The sequence below is a fragment of the Cervus elaphus genome, chromosome 15, assembly GCF_910594005.1.
Source record: "Cervus elaphus chromosome 15, mCerEla1.1, whole genome shotgun sequence".
Lineage (NCBI taxonomy): Eukaryota > Metazoa > Chordata > Mammalia > Artiodactyla > Cervidae > Cervus > Cervus elaphus.
Genome location: NC_057829.1, coordinates 84,454,962 through 84,471,053, shown reverse-complemented (window position 1 = coordinate 84,471,053; position 16,092 = coordinate 84,454,962). Strand labels below are relative to the sequence as shown.

At 51.3% G+C, this 16,092-nt stretch overlaps 1 protein-coding gene across 28 annotated transcripts in view; it reads right to left on the bottom strand.

Annotated features, from left to right (window-relative positions):
• Positions 1–16,092, bottom strand: part of DMBT1 (deleted in malignant brain tumors 1) — a 75,447-nt gene that overhangs the window by 23,127 nt on the left and 36,228 nt on the right. For 19 of the 28 annotated variants that reach the window (XM_043925374.1, XM_043925378.1, XM_043925349.1 and 16 more), the window contains 13 exons: positions 14,003–14,035; positions 12,603–12,926; positions 11,797–11,826; positions 11,171–11,197; positions 9,756–10,079; positions 9,318–9,344; positions 8,688–8,720; positions 7,287–7,610; positions 4,010–4,036; positions 3,380–3,412; positions 1,979–2,302; positions 1,173–1,202; positions 551–577 (listed from right to left, as the gene is read on the bottom strand). In XM_043925374.1, coding sequence (XP_043781309.1) covers positions 551–577; positions 1,173–1,202; positions 1,979–2,302; positions 3,380–3,412; positions 4,010–4,036; positions 7,287–7,610; positions 8,688–8,720; positions 9,318–9,344; positions 9,756–10,079; positions 11,171–11,197; positions 11,797–11,826; positions 12,603–12,926; positions 14,003–14,035 — 1,563 coding nt within the window. Of the gene's footprint in view, positions 1–550; positions 578–1,172; positions 1,203–1,978; positions 2,303–3,379; positions 3,413–4,009; positions 4,037–5,858; positions 5,886–6,480; positions 6,511–7,286; positions 7,611–8,687; positions 8,721–9,317; positions 9,345–9,755; positions 10,080–11,170; positions 11,198–11,796; positions 11,827–12,602; positions 12,927–14,002; positions 14,036–16,092 lie in introns of all 28 variants that reach the window. The other 9 variants (XM_043925375.1, XM_043925376.1, XM_043925372.1 and 6 more) reach the window with 6 other exon arrangements.

Below are 16,092 nucleotides of genomic sequence, written 5' to 3'. Positions count from 1 at the left end.
GAATTGGTGACTATCATTGGAGGACTTGGAGATGACTGGGGAGAAGGCCCCTATTACCAGCAGGCTGTTCACAATCCCTCCAGGACTTTATGCTCGGCATTGAGAACCAAAGACTCTCCCCTCTGTGGCAGGAGACTTGTGGCTGACAAGTGCCCCTGGCAGGAAGCAACCTGACAGTGAAGCTCATAAACAAAACCACGCAGAGGTCAGAAAATTGCATGGGGATAAAGAACACTGGGACTTCTGGATCCAGCGCTCCCTGAAGGTTGCCCTATATAGCTCAGTATCCTCGATATGTAAGCCGTGGCACCAGCCCCAATTAAGAGAGTGTGAGTGGCCATCCTAATACTTGCAAACAAAAGCGTTCTGAGTAACACAGGCCAGAACTCATAAGTAAAGTTTATCCATAACTCTGGCAAGTGAAGGCAACCGTCCAGAGTAGATGAGCTGGTGAGCTCAGAACCTGGACCCAAGAGGCAAGAACTGCACCCATGTCTGTGGACTGGAGTGTTGCATGCTGGTAGTTTAGCAGGATCTGAATGATGCTCACCATAGTCAGTTGTCGGATGCCACCAATCTGCAGGGGAAACAAGGCAGGATTACAAAGAAGGTCGGTAGAATCGAGGTTGGCCTGCTGACCTGTAACTGGGATCAGGACAGTGGGGTCTGAGAGCTCCACGGTCTAGGGGAGACAGAGGCCTTTCTGAGAGTTTGCTGTGAGCCCAGATCATGTCATCAAAGGGACACACTCATCTGAGGAGGTGGCACAGCCCACAGAGCCATCACCATGCCCTGCTGACTGGGTACTTCTTGGTAATAGCATCGCCTAGACTCTCTGGGGTGGAGGACAGGAAAACGCTCTGTCCTCTCCATACACATAGCTCTTGGTCCAGAGAGTTCACTCAAGCAGAAATCACCCCAGAACAGACCACCCCGTCACCCAAAGCTCTGGGGAGAGACTGTACAGCCAGGAAGTCCTGAAATCACTGAACCAGCCCAGAGGATGCCGGTGTTATGGCTCATCTGGAACCGTCTACATGCTCTAGAGTGACCAGGGCAGGTCCTGAGAGGAGGAGCACCCCCAGAGTCCCCTCCTGGGGCTACTGGTTGGGGGCCCTGGGGGTTGCTCAAGGGGAGGGGATATCCCAGAGTCAAGAGGCAGCAGGACTCACCTGGCACAGCCGTGGACTGGGTCTGGGCAGCTGGGGGAGAGAGAAGGCAGGTCAGACAAGGTGCACAGAAGGGTCTACATGGGGGCAAAGGAGGGGACGCTGAGATGCAGAGCAGCTGAGGTGTCAGTCCGTGCACCCGCTCTGCCGTGGAGGGCGGGGCCTCTGCCATCCTCAACCCTCCAAAGAGGCTCCTGCTGAGAGGTCCCAGCAGACCAGCACCCCTTATTTCCAAAGTCAAGGTGATTGACTCTGTGTCTTGATGACACAGTGGATATAGAATCAATAGCCAGGCTCCCAGCTTTTATGGATCCACTGAGGCAGTGAGACAGGGCTCCAGCTCTAGGTCAAGTCCCGTGTGTGATCAGTCAGGCTTGACCTTAGCGGATGACAAGGCGGGGTCTGGCAGGTCACACAGGGCCACTGCCCTGCTCACAGCAGTCCTGGTGCCCAGACCGTGCTTCCCAGTTCCTTGGAGGGGCCACAGTCCAGGACTCAGGAGGCAGAACCGGGGCCACCGGCAGCCCCAGCCCATGACCTCTGCTCAGAGACCTCCTGGCAGACCTGCTCTCTTTTGCCTTGGTTTGTATGTGGCATGGAGCAGAAGGCATAATGTCACTTTCAGTTTGTGTTTCTGTTCTAATTGTCCATCTACATTCTCAAAGGCCAGACAAAAGCTATTATACTAAATATCAAAGCACTGGAGGATTTCAAGGAAAAGAGAAACGTAGGGAATGCTTCTCAAGGGGATCAGAAAGTAAGCAAGAAACCACACTCCGAGAAGCACCCCCAGCTTGTTTGAGACCCACCCGAGCAGATGACGCTGGCGTCCTCGCTGTGTCCGCAGTTATGTGTGTTCCAGGGGCTGTGGGAGCAGCTCCACAGATAGGTCTCGTGCCCTGAGCAGCCCACGTCGTCCAGGACAATGGGCCCTGAGCCCTGCCCGAACCAGGCATTTCCTGGGGCTGAAATGGCCCAGCCACATTCCAGCTGCCTGCAGACCACGTTGGCATCGTTGGTGTCCCAGCTGTCGTCACACACAGTGCCCCAGGAGCCTCCGTAGAGGACCTCCACCCGGCCCTGACACCTGTCACCTCCGTTCACCAGCCTCAGGGCCAAACCCGATTCAGTTCCTGGAAGGAGACAGGAAAAGTCACCGTCCGGTTTCTCTTGAAGGAAAAGGTGCTTCGGACCTAGATTCAGATTTCTTCCAGCGAAAGACTGCTGAGGTCTAGGGAGTGATGTCCATAAGGACTTGACTGAGCGTGTTCATCACTGTTTATCTCCAGTGTCTGTGTGATAGAAACCTTGACCGTGGACTGTAGACTAGCTCTGTAGGTTCTCTGATGGCATCCCCAGATTCAGCAATTCAGGGGCTGAATCCTGTCTCAGGATGCAGGTGGGAAGAGGGGAAGCCCACAGCCTACATCCCAGACCTCTGGGATAGAATGAGCCTCTGCAGCAGGAGACCACTGACACAGCTTCCCAGTTCCCACTAAGGTGCTGAGTTCGGCCTGTCACCCCTACATGGGAACCCACTCCTTCAGCCCAAGGTTATTCTGGAGACTTATCCATTCATACCTATTCAGATCACTTTCACACAAAAAGCTTATCTTGTATCTTTTTTTTTTTAAGCTTGAATCTTGAAATAACCTTGGAATTGGTGACTATCATTGGAGGAGTTGGAGAGGACTGGGGAGAAGTCACCTATTACCAGCAGGCTGTTCACAATCCCTCCAGGACTTTCTGCTCAACATCGAGAACCAAAGACTCTCCCCTCTGTGGCAGGAGACTTGTGGCTGACAAGTGCCCCCTGGCTGGAAGCAACCTGACAGTGAAGCTCATAAACAAAACCAAGCAGAGGTCAGAAAAGTGCGTGGGGATGAAGAACATTGGGACTTCTGGATCCAGCGCTCTCTGAAGGTTGCCCTATATAGCTCAGAATCCTCCATATGTAAGCCGTGGCACCAGCCCCAATTAAGAGAGTGTGAGTGGCCATCCTAATACTTGGAGACAAAAGCATTCTGAGTGACATATGGCACAACTCATAGGTCAAGCTTATCCATAACTCTGGCAAGTGAAGGCAACCGTCCAGAGTATTTGAGGTGGTGAGCTCAGAACCTGGACCCAAGAGGAAGAACTGCACCCATGTCTGTGAATTGGAATGAATCCCCAGGCCTGTGGGTCAGGTGGAAAAATGGGTTACTTACTCTGAGTGGTTGTACTTGTTGCAGGCCACCAATCTAGAAAGAAAACCAAGTGGTTTTAGGATGCTGCTGAACATTTTTAAATTCCATGGTCATCGTTTTGGTGGAGAAAGTAAATCCTTGTCCTAATAAGGATGTCTCGGAACCTTGACTATTCCCACCTACAGTGTTACTGGCCACGTGGACTAAGTACATGGAAGTTCCCACCTGATTCAGGAGTAGATATTATCACTGTGGGAAAAGATCATTTGGGAAATTGCTTTCAAGCTGAAGAAATTTTTTAATGGATAGATACTTGAGAGTCTGCTGCTTGGTCTTGGTTCTAAAGCGGTCACAGTTCTGCATGGCATGGCTCGGACACTTATTTTCATAGAAATGATCAGAGGATCTAATCCTGTTTCCCCTCATAGCAGCTCTGAGCAGACCCTGGCAGCAGGAGGTGGCAGGAGACCAGACGCCCCTCCAGGGACAGCTGAGTGACAGCCCTGGTCCTGGGGATTCCACTGGTCACTGGAGAGCCTCCAGAGTCCTCTGAGGGAAATGACTCCCTAGGAAGAGGGTGTTCTTCTTCTAGAAACCTGAGAAGTGGAATCCCAGAGAGGAGTCTCACTGCATGGGGCTGCCAGAACTCACCTGGAGTTGAGGAGTTGATCTGTGCAGCTGCAACAAAGAGGAAGCATGATCAGCCTCAGCGCCCAGGCTCAACGCAAGACACCCATCAGGTCCCTGAGAGAACTGCTGAGCGCCCGTCCCTCCATGGCCTGAAAAGGGCGGCCCGGGTTTTGTCCAGGAGAACTGAATATGAAACATCAAGCTCAGACATCAGTCTCCACAACTGAAAAAAGTCTGAGGGGAATTTGCTCTTACAATCGGAAAACACCCCCCTGCTCCAGGGGTCCAATACAGAAGGGGCTGCAGTGGATCCATGAAATCCAGGACTGACATCTATCAATGATGGAGTCAGTGAAACCACCCAACTTCCATGGAAGCTCAGTGTGATTGAGCCCAGTGCAAAGAAGGGCTCTTGTTGGGAGAAAATCACTCACAAAAATGCAGGTCATAGAAACCAACCCGAGCAGATGACGCTGGCGTCCTCGCTGTGTCCGCAGTTGTGTGTGTTCCAGGGGCTGTGGGAGCAGCTCCACAGGTACGTCTCGTGCCCTGAGCAGCCCACGTCGTCCAGGACAATGGGCCCTGAGCCCTGCCCGAACCGGGCATTTCCTGGGGCTGAAACGGCCCAGCCACAGCCCAGCTGCCTGCAGACCACGCTGGCGTCGGTGGTGTCCCAGCCGTCGTCACACACGGTGCCCCAGGAGCCTCGGTACAGGACCTCCACCCGGCCCTGACACCTGTCACCTCCGTTCACCAGCCTCAGGGCCAAGCCCGATTCAGTTCCTGGAAGGAGACAGGAAAAGTCACCCTCCTGTTTCTCCTGAAGGAAGAGGCACTGGGGACTGAGATTCAGAGTCTTCCAGGGAAAGGCTGCTGAGGGCTGGGTAGTGATGTCCATCAGGCTTGACTGGGCGTGTTCACCACTGTGTATCTCCAGTGTCTGTGTGATGGAAACCTCGACTGTGGACTGCGGACAGGCTCTGCAGGTTCTCTGATAGCATCCCCAAGTTCAGCAATTCAGGGACTGAATCCGATCTCAGGGTGCAGGTGGGAAGAGGGGAAGCCCACAGCCTACGTCCGCAAATTACATGACAGACCTCTGGGATAGAATGAGCCTCTGCAGCCGGAGACCACTGACACAGCTTCCCAGTTCCCACCATAGAGCCAGGTTCAGCCTTTCACCCCTACGTGGGAACCCACTCCATCAGCCCAAGGTTATTCTGAAGACTTCCATTCAATATATATTCAGGTACTTTCACACACAAAGCTTATCTTGAAACTTTTTTTTTTTTTGTAAGTTTGAATCCTGAAATAACCCTGGAATTGGTGACTATCATTGGAGGACTTGGAGATGACTGGGGAGAAGGCCCCTATTACCAGCAGGCTGTTCACAATCCCTCCAGGACTTTATGCTCGGCATTGAGAACCAAAGACTCTCCCCTCTGTGGCAGGAGACTTGTGGCTGACAAGTGCCCCTGGCAGGAAGCAACCTGACAGTGAAGCTCATAAACAAAACCACGCAGAGGTCAGAAAATTGCATGGGGATAAAGAACACTGGGACTTCTGGATCCAGCGCTCCCTGAAGGTTGCCCTATATAGCTCAGTATCCTCGATATGTAAGCCGTGGCACCAGCCCCAATTAAGAGAGTGTGAGTGGCCATCCTAATACTTGCAAACAAAAGCGTTCTGAGTAACACAGGCCAGAACTCATAAGTAAAGTTTATCCATAACTCTGGCAAGTGAAGGCAACCGTCCAGAGTAGATGAGCTGGTGAGCTCAGAACCTGGACCCAAGAGGCAAGAACTGCACCCATGTCTGTGGACTGGAGTGTTGCATGCTGGTAGTTTAGCAGGATCTGAATGATGCTCACCATAGTCAGTTGTCGGATGCCACCAATCTGCAGGGGAAACAAGGCAGGATTACAAAGAAGGTCGGTAGAATCGAGGTTGGCCTGCTGACCTGTAACTGGGATCAGGACAGTGGGGTCTGAGAGCTCCACGGTCTAGGGGAGACAGAGGCCTTTCTGAGAGTTTGCTGTGAGCCCAGATCATGTCATCAAAGGGACACACTCATCTGAGGAGGTGGCACAGCCCACAGAGCCATCACCATGCCCTGCTGACTGGGTACTTCTTGGTAATAGCATCGCCTAGACTCTCTGGGGTGGAGGACAGGAAAACGCTCTGTCCTCTCCATACACATAGCTCTTGGTCCAGAGAGTTCACTCAAGCAGAAATCACCCCAGAACAGACCACCCCGTCACCCAAAGCTCTGGGGAGAGACTGTACAGCCAGGAAGTCCTGAAATCACTGAACCAGCCCAGAGGATGCCGGTGTTATGGCTCATCTGGAACCGTCTACATGCTCTAGAGTGACCAGGGCAGGTCCTGAGAGGAGGAGCACCCCCAGAGTCCCCTCCTGGGGCTACTGGTTGGGGGCCCTGGGGGTTGCTCAAGGGGAGGGGATATCCCAGAGTCAAGAGGCAGCAGGACTCACCTGGCACAGCCGTGGACTGGGTCTGGGCAGCTGGGGGAGAGAGAAGGCAGGTCAGACAAGGTGCACAGAAGGGTCTACATGGGGGCAAAGGAGGGGACGCTGAGATGCAGAGCAGCTGAGGTGTCAGTCCGTGCACCCGCTCTGCCGTGGAGGGCGGGGCCTCTGCCATCCTCAACCCTCCAAAGAGGCTCCTGCTGAGAGGTCCCAGCAGACCAGCACCCCTTATTTCCAAAGTCAAGGTGATTGACTCTGTGTCTTGATGACACAGTGGATATAGAATCAATAGCCAGGCTCCCAGCTTTTATGGATCCACTGAGGCAGTGAGACAGGGCTCCAGCTCTAGGTCAAGTCCCGTGTGTGATCAGTCAGGCTTGACCTTAGCGGATGACAAGGCGGGGTCTGGCAGGTCACACAGGGCCACTGCCCTGCTCACAGCAGTCCTGGTGCCCAGACCGTGCTTCCCAGTTCCTTGGAGGGGCCACAGTCCAGGACTCAGGAGGCAGAACTGGGGCCACCGGCAGCTCCAGCCCATGACCTCTGCTCAGAGACCTCCTGGCAGACCTGCTCTCTTTTGCCTTGGTTTGTATGTGGCATGGAGCAGAAGGCATAATGTCACTTTCAGTTTGTGTTTCTGTTCTAATTGTCCATCTACATTCTCAAAGGCCAGACAAAAGCTATTATACTAAATATCAAAGCACTGGAGGATTTCAAGGAAAAGAGAAACGTAGGGAATGCTTCTCAAGGGGATCAGAAAGTAAGCAAGAAACCACACTCCGAGAAGCACCCCCAGCTTGTTTGAGACCCACCCGAGCAGATGACGCTGGCGTCCTCGCTGTGTCCGCAGTTATGTGTGTTCCAGGGGCTGTGGGAGCAGCTCCACAGATAGGTCTCGTGCCCTGAGCAGCCCACGTCGTCCAGGACAATGGGCCCTGAGCCCTGCCCGAACCAGGCATTTCCTGGGGCTGAAATGGCCCAGCCACATTCCAGCTGCCTGCAGACCACGTTGGCATCGTTGGTGTCCCAGCTGTCGTCACACACAGTGCCCCAGGAGCCTCCGTAGAGGACCTCCACCCGGCCCTGACACCTGTCACCTCCGTTCACCAGCCTCAGGGCCAAACCCGATTCAGTTCCTGGAAGGAGACAGGAAAAGTCACCGTCCGGTTTCTCTTGAAGGAAAAGGTGCTTCGGACCTAGATTCAGATTTCTTCCAGCGAAAGACTGCTGAGGTCTAGGGAGTGATGTCCATAAGGACTTGACTGAGCGTGTTCATCACTGTTTATCTCCAGTGTCTGTGTGATAGAAACCTTGACCGTGGACTGTAGACTAGCTCTGTAGGTTCTCTGATGGCATCCCCAGATTCAGCAATTCAGGGGCTGAATCCTGTCTCAGGATGCAGGTGGGAAGAGGGGAAGCCCACAGCCTACATCCCAGACCTCTGGGATAGAATGAGCCTCTGCAGCAGGAGACCACTGACACAGCTTCCCAGTTCCCACTAAGGTGCTGAGTTCGGCCTGTCACCCCTACATGGGAACCCACTCCTTCAGCCCAAGGTTATTCTGGAGACTTATCCATTCATACCTATTCAGATCACTTTCACACAAAAAGCTTATCTTGTATCTTTTTTTTTTTAAGCTTGAATCTTGAAATAACCTTGGAATTGGTGACTATCATTGGAGGAGTTGGAGAGGACTGGGGAGAAGTCACCTATTACCAGCAGGCTGTTCACAATCCCTCCAGGACTTTCTGCTCAACATCGAGAACCAAAGACTCTCCCCTCTGTGGCAGGAGACTTGTGGCTGACAAGTGCCCCCTGGCTGGAAGCAACCTGACAGTGAAGCTCATAAACAAAACCAAGCAGAGGTCAGAAAAGTGCGTGGGGATGAAGAACATTGGGACTTCTGGATCCAGCGCTCTCTGAAGGTTGCCCTATATAGCTCAGTATCCTCCATATGTAAGCCGTGGCACCAGCCCCAATTAAGAGAGTGTGAGTGGCCATCCTAATACTTGGAGACAAAAGCATTCTGAGTGACATATGGCACAACTCATAGGTCAAGCTTATCCATAACTCTGGCAAGTGAAGGCAACCGTCCAGAGTATTTGAGGTGGTGAGCTCAGAACCTGGACCCAAGAGGAAGAACTGCACCCATGTCTGTGAATTGGAATGAATCCCCAGGCCTGTGGGTCAGGTGGAAAAATGGGTTACTTACTCTGAGTGGTTGTACTTGTTGCAGGCCACCAATCTAGAAAGAAAACCAAGTGGTTTTAGGATGCTGCTGAACATTTTTAAATTCCATGGTCATCGTTTTGGTGGAGAAAGTAAATCCTTGTCCTAATAAGGATGTCTCGGAACCTTGACTATTCCCACCTACAGTGTTACTGGCCACGTGGACTAAGTACATGGAAGTTCCCACCTGATTCAGGAGTAGATATTATCACTGTGGGAAAAGATCATTTGGGAAATTGCTTTCAAGCTGAAGAAATTTTTTAATGGATAGATACTTGAGAGTCTGCTGCTTGGTCTTGGTTCTAAAGCGGTCACAGTTCTGCATGGCATGGCTCGGACACTTATTTTCATAGAAATGATCAGAGGATCTAATCCTGTTTCCCCTCATAGCAGCTCTGAGCAGACCCTGGCAGCAGGAGGTGGCAGGAGACCAGACGCCCCTCCAGGGACAGCTGAGTGACAGCCCTGGTCCTGGGGATTCCACTGGTCACTGGAGAGCCTCCAGAGTCCTCTGAGGGAAATGACTCCCTAGGAAGAGGGTGTTCTTCTTCTAGAAACCTGAGAAGTGGAATCCCAGAGAGGAGTCTCACTGCATGGGGCTGCCAGAACTCACCTGGAGTTGAGGAGTTGATCTGTGCAGCTGCAACAAAGAGGAAGCATGATCAGCCTCAGCGCCCAGGCTCAACGCAAGACACCCATCAGGTCCCTGAGAGAACTGCTGAGCGCCCATCCCTCCATGGCCTGAAAAGGGCGGCCCGGGTTTTGTCCAGGAGAACTGAATATGAAACATCAAGCTCAGACATCAGTCTCCACAACTGAAAAAAGTCTGAGGGGAATTTGCTCTTACAATCGGAAAACACCCCCCTGCTCCAGGGGTCCAATACAGAAGGGGCTGCAGTGGATCCATGAAATCCAGGACTGACATCTATCAATGATGGAGTCAGTGAAACCACCCAACTTCCATGGAAGCTCAGTGTGATTGAGCCCAGTGCAAAGAAGGGCTCTTGTTGGGAGAAAATCACTCACAAAAATGCAGGTCATAGAAACCAACCCGAGCAGATGACGCTGGCGTCCTCGCTGTGTCCGCAGTTGTGTGTGTTCCAGGGGCTGTGGGAGCAGCTCCACAGGTACGTCTCGTGCCCTGAGCAGCCCACGTCGTCCAGGACAATGGGCCCTGAGCCCTGCCCGAACCGGGCATTTCCTGGGGCTGAAACGGCCCAGCCACAGCCCAGCTGCCTGCAGACCACGCTGGCGTCGGTGGTGTCCCAGCCGTCGTCACACACGGTGCCCCAGGAGCCTCGGTACAGGACCTCCACCCGGCCCTGACACCTGTCACCTCCGTTCACCAGCCTCAGGGCCAAGCCCGATTCGGTTCCTGGAAGGAGACAGGAAAAGTCACCCTCCTGTTTCTCCTGAAGGAAGAGGCACTGGGGACTGAGATTCAGAGTCTTCCAGGGAAAGGCTGCTGAGGGCTGGGTAGTGATGTCCATCAGGCTTGACTGGGCGTGTTCACCACTGTGTATCTCCAGTGTCTGTGTGATGGAAACCTCGACTGTGGACTGTGGACAGGCTCTGCAGGTTCTCTGATAGCATCCCCAAGTTCAGCAATTCAGGGACTGAATCCGATCTCAGGGTGCAGGTGGGAAGAGGGGAAGCCCACAGCCTACGTCCGCAAATTACATGACAGACCTCTGGGATAGAATGAGCCTCTGCAGCCGGAGACCACTGACACAGCTTCCCAGTTCCCACCATGGGGCCAGGTTCAGCCTTTCACCCCTACGTGGGAACCCACTCCATCAGCCCAAGGTTATTCTGAAGACTTTTCCATTCAATATATATTCAGGTACTTTCACACACAAAGCTTATCTTGAAACTTTTTTTTTTTTTTTGTAAGTTTGAATCCTGAAATAACCCTGGAATTGGTGACTATCATTGGAGGACTTGGAGATGACTGGGGAGAAGGCCCCTATTACCAGCAGGCTGTTCACAATCCCTCCAGGACTTTATACTCGGCATCGAGAACCAAAGACTCTTCCCTCTGTGGCAGGAGACTTGTGGCTGACAAGTGCCCCTGGCAGGAAGCAACCTGACAGTGAAGCTCATAAACAAAACCACGCAGAGGTCAGAAAATTGCATGGGGATAAAGAACACTGGGACTTCTGGATCCAGCGCTCCCTGAATGTTGCCCTATATAGCTCAGTATCCTCGATATGTAAGCCGTGGCACCAGCCCAAATTAAGAGAGTGTGAGTGGCCATCCTAATACTTGCAAACAAAAGCGTTCTGAGTAACACAGGCCAGAACTCATAAGTAAAGCCTATCCACAACTCTGGCAAGTAAAGGCAACCGTCCAGAATAGATGAGCTGGTGAGCTCAGAACCTGGACTCAAGAGGCAAGAACTGCGCCCATGTATGTGGACTGGAGTGTTGCATGCTGGTAGTTTAGCAGGATCTGAATGATGCTCACCATAGTCAGTTGTCGGATGCCACCAATCTGCAGGGGAAACAAGGCAGGATTACAAAGAAGGTCGGTAGAATCAAGGTTGGCCTGCTGACCTGTAACTGGGATCAGGACAGTGGGGTCTGAGAAGCTCAAGTGTCTGGGGCAGACAGAGGCCTTTTCTGAGAGTTTGCTGTGAGCCCAGATCATGTCATCAAAGGGACACACTCATCTGAGGAGGTGGCACAGCCCACAGAGTCATCACCATGCCCTGCTGACTGGGTACTTCTTGGTAATAGCATCGCCTAGACTCCGTCTGGGGTGGAGGACAGGAAAACGCTCTGTCCTCTCCATACACATAGCTCTTGGTCCAGAGAGTTCACTCAAGCAGAAATCACCCCAGAACAGACCACCCCGTCACCCAAAGCTCTGGGGAGAGACTGTGCAGCCAGGAAGTCCTGAAATCACTGAACCAGCCCAGAGGATGCCGGTGTTATGGCTCATCTGGAACCGTCTACATGCTCTAGAGTGACCAGGGCAGGTCCTGAGAGGAGGAGCACCCCCAGAGTCCCCTCCTGGGGCTACTGGTTGGGGGCCCTGGGGGTTGCTCAAGGGGAGGGGACATCCCAGAGTCAAGAGGCAGCAGGACTCACCTGGCACAGCCGTGGACTGGGTCTGGGCAGCTGGGGGAGAGAGAAGGCAGGTCAGACAAGGTGCACAGAAGGGTCTACATGGGGGCAAAGGGGGGGACGCTGAGATGCAGAGCAGCTGAGGTGTCAGTCCATGCACCCGCTCTGCCGTGGAGGGCGGGGCCTCTGCCATCCTCAACCCTCCAAAGAGGCTCCTGCTGAGAGGTCCCAGCAGACCAGCACCCCTTATTTCCAAAGTCAAGGTGATTGACTCTGTGTCTTGATGACACAGTGGATATAGAATCAATAGCCAGGCTCCCAGCTTTTATGGATCCACTGAGGCAGTGAGACAGGGCTCCAGCTCTAGGTCAAGTCCCGTGTGTGATCAGTCAGGCTTGACCTTAGCGGATGACAAGGCGGGGTCTGGCAGGTCACACAGGGCCACTGCCCTGCTCACAGCAGTCCTGGTGCCCAGACTGTGCTTCCCAGTTCCTTGGAGGGGCCACAGTCCAGGACTCAGGAGGCAGAACTGGGGCCACCGGCAGCCCCAGCCCGTGACCTCTGCTCAGAGACCTCCTGGCAGACCTGCTCTCTTTTGCCTTGGTTTGTATGTGGCATGGAGCAGAAGGCATAATGTCACTTTCAGTTTGTGTTTCTGTTCTAATTGTCCATCTACAGTCTCGAAGGCCAGACAAAAGCTATTATACTAAATATCAAAGCACTGGAGGATTTCAAGGGAAAGGGAAATGTAGAGAATGCTTCTCAAGGGGATCAGAAAGTAAGCAAGAAACCACACTCCGAGAAGCACCCCCAGCTTGTTTGAGACCCACCCGAGCAGATGACGCTGGCGTCCTCGCTGTGTCCGCAGTTGTGTGTGTTCCAGGGGCTGTGGGAGCAGCTCCACAGGTACGTCTCATGCCCTGAGCAGCCCACGTCGTCCAGGACAATGGGCCCTGAGCCCTGCCCGAACCGGGCATTTCCTGGGGCTGAAACGGCCCAGCCACATTCCAGCTGCCTGCAGACCACGTTGGCATCGTTGGTGTCCCAGCTGTCGTCACACACAGTGCCCCAGGAGCCTCCATAGAGGACCTCCACCCGGCCCTGACACCTGTCACCTCCGTTCACCAGCCTCAGGGCCAAACCCGATTCAGTTCCTGGAAGGAGACAGGAAAAGTCACCGTCCGGTTTCTCTTGAAGGAAAAGGTGCTTCGGACCTAGATTCAGATTTCTTCCAGCGAAAGACTGCTGAGGTCTAGGGAGTGATGTCCATAAGGACTTGACTGAGCGTGTTCATCACTGTTTATCTCCAGTGTCTGTGTGATAGAAACCTTGACCGTGGACTGTAGACTAGCTCTGTAGGTTCTCTGATGGCATCCCCAGATTCAGCAATTCAGGGGCTGAATCCTGTCTCAGGATGCAGGTGGGAAGAGGGGAAGCCCACAGCCTACATCCCAGACCTCTGGGATAGAATGAGCCTCTGCAGCAGGAGACCACTGACACAGCTTCCCAGTTCCCACTAAGGTGCTGAGTTCGGCCTGTCACCCCTACATGGGAACCCACTCCTTCAGCCCAAGGTTATTCTGGAGACTTATCCATTCATACCTATTCAGATCACTTTCACACACAAAGCTTATCTTGTATCTTTTTTTTTTAAGCTTGAATCTTGAAATAACCTTGGAATTGGTGACTATCATTGGAGGACTTGGAGAGGACTGGGGAGAAGGTCCCTATTACCAGCAGGCTGTTCACAATCCCTCCAGGAGTTTCTGCTCAACATCGAGAACCAAAGACTCTCCCCTCTGTGGCAGGAGACTTGTGGCTGACAAGTGCCCCCTGGCTGGAAGCAACCTGACAGTGAAGCTCATAAACAAAACCAAGCAGAGGTCAGAAAAGTGCGTGGGGATGAAGAACATTGGGACTTCTGGATCCAGCGCTCTCTGAAGGTTGCCCTATATAGCTCAGAATCCTCCATATGTAAGCCGTGGCACCAGCTCTAATTAAGAGAGTGTGAGTGGCCATCCTAATACTTGGAGACAAAAGCATTCTGAGTAACATATGGCACAACTCATAGGTCAAGCTTATCCATAACTCTGGCAAGTGAAGGCAGCCATCCAGAGTATTTGAGGTGGTGAGCTCAGAACCTGGACCGAAGAGGAAGAAATGCATCCATGTCTGTGAATTGGAATGAATCCCCAGGACTGTGGGTCAGGTGGAAAAATGGGTTACTTACTCTGAGTGGTTGTACTTGTTGCGGGCCGCCAATCTAGAAAGAAAACCAAGTGGTTTTAGGATGCTGCTGAAAATTTTAAATTCCATGGTTATCATTTTGGTGGAGAAAGTAAATCGTTGTGCTAATAAGGTCATCTCAGAACCTTGACTATTCCCACCTACAGTGTAACTGGCCATATGGAATCAGTACATAGAAATTCCCGTCTTATTCAACATCAGATATTATCATTGTGGCTAAAGGATAATTTTGGAAATGGCTTTCAACATATAGGAATTTTTTAACAGACAGACATTTGTGAGTCTGCTACTCGGTCATCCTTCCAACATAGTCACAGCTCTGCATGGCATGACTGGGGCACTTATTTTCATAGTAATGATCAGAGGTCCTAATCCTGTCTCCCCTCATAGCAGCTCTGAACAGGCACAGGCAGCAGGAGGTGGCGGGGGACCAGAGGCCCCTCCAGTGACAGCTGAGTGACAGCCCTGGTCCTGGGGATTCCACTTGTCACTGAACAGCTGTTGGGGTCCTTTAATGGACCAGAACCTGGTGGTCCGGAGCCGACAATAGGAAAGCGAAAGAAGGAAAGAGGCTAATGTTCCCTGGGTTACGCAGCCAGCCTTCACACTCCAGGGAATCAGCCAGAAATAGAGAGAGAGAGAAGGAAGGACACAGGAACCCAAGTCTCTGGTGGAACAAGGGTGCTTTATTGAATTTTGAGTGAGTATATATACCGTTTTACAAGGTAGCTTCTTCAGATAAAGATCAAAAGACCAGAAATTACAAGTTACCAAGGAAACAAGGAGCAATAGAAGCCACAAGGCCAAAAGGCAATTCATATCAAAAGAGGGTCGTAGATAATCACTTTTAGCATATGGAAAAGCTAATGAAGGAAATCCTATGCAAGCATACCATCTCTATGACCTCAGTCCTGGGAGTGGCTTGCCTGCTCCTCTTGCTCCTGACAGGAACTGATAAGGAACAGAGGGCTCAAGAGAGATAGAAAACAGCACACAGGAATCCTACTGTTAAACATTTCCTGACAATTCCCCCTATTTTATTATATGTGTAAAAAAAGGTCCCAACCATTTGAATTTATTTAGTTTTAACAATTTTTGCAGAAAGGCAATGGTAAACAACAAATATAGTTGCCAAGACAATCACCAGAGTTACAGTTCCAGACCCGAAGCTGTGGGTGGTGCTTGGAAACCATCTTTGCGGGTCTAACCCAGATAATTGATCAGCTAGTTGTTCAGATAAAATTTCTATATTGGTGGATGAGGGCAGACTTTTACAGAAGGTTTCAAAGATTTCTTTTTGCAATAATTGTACATTCAGAGAGGCATTATCATGTATATTTTGTAAATGAAATTTGATTTGCTCCCAGTTATAGGCACTATGATTGAATTGAAAAGGAATAACACAAAATTGAGTAGAATTCCAATCACATTTTGGTATCACTTGTTTTTATACATCTATTAATTGATCTCCAACCCATTTGATGGCTGTTTTTAGTTCCTGTATGTCATTTTGAATATCCTCATCTATCTGAGCCTGAGTGGCCCACATAGTATGAGCATCTTTAGTCCAATCTTGGATAAAATTATGTGTTTGAATTGAGGTTTGTAAAGCAACGCCAATGACGGCAGCAGTGGTGCAAATAGCTATTAATCCCCAAATGCCAAGAATCAGCCATCCAATGAATCATTCAGATCATCGAGTAATTTAGTAAGTAACTGGGAAGCAAGCCCGGCCATGGGACCTTCTTCCCAGGGCCGTTGGCGATTTACTGGTAACCACAAATTATGTCGAGATCGAAGAATCAAAAGGAATTCATTTCTTAAGGAAATAGAAGAGTTAAGACAGGTATACAATTTGCAATTTACACAAGTTACAGAACGTAAAGTCTTATTGAATTGTAAGTTTCCTATGGCTGAAACAAAAGGAAGGGGAATACAAGCTTGTATGAAATATGATTGTGTTTTTGATCTGTACTGCCGAATCTGCTTGTCCATACATCATTAGAGGAGTTAATAGAAATATAGGGTAAAAGAAGTAATTGAGCAATTTTGCCCCCCCTTTTGAATTGCCAT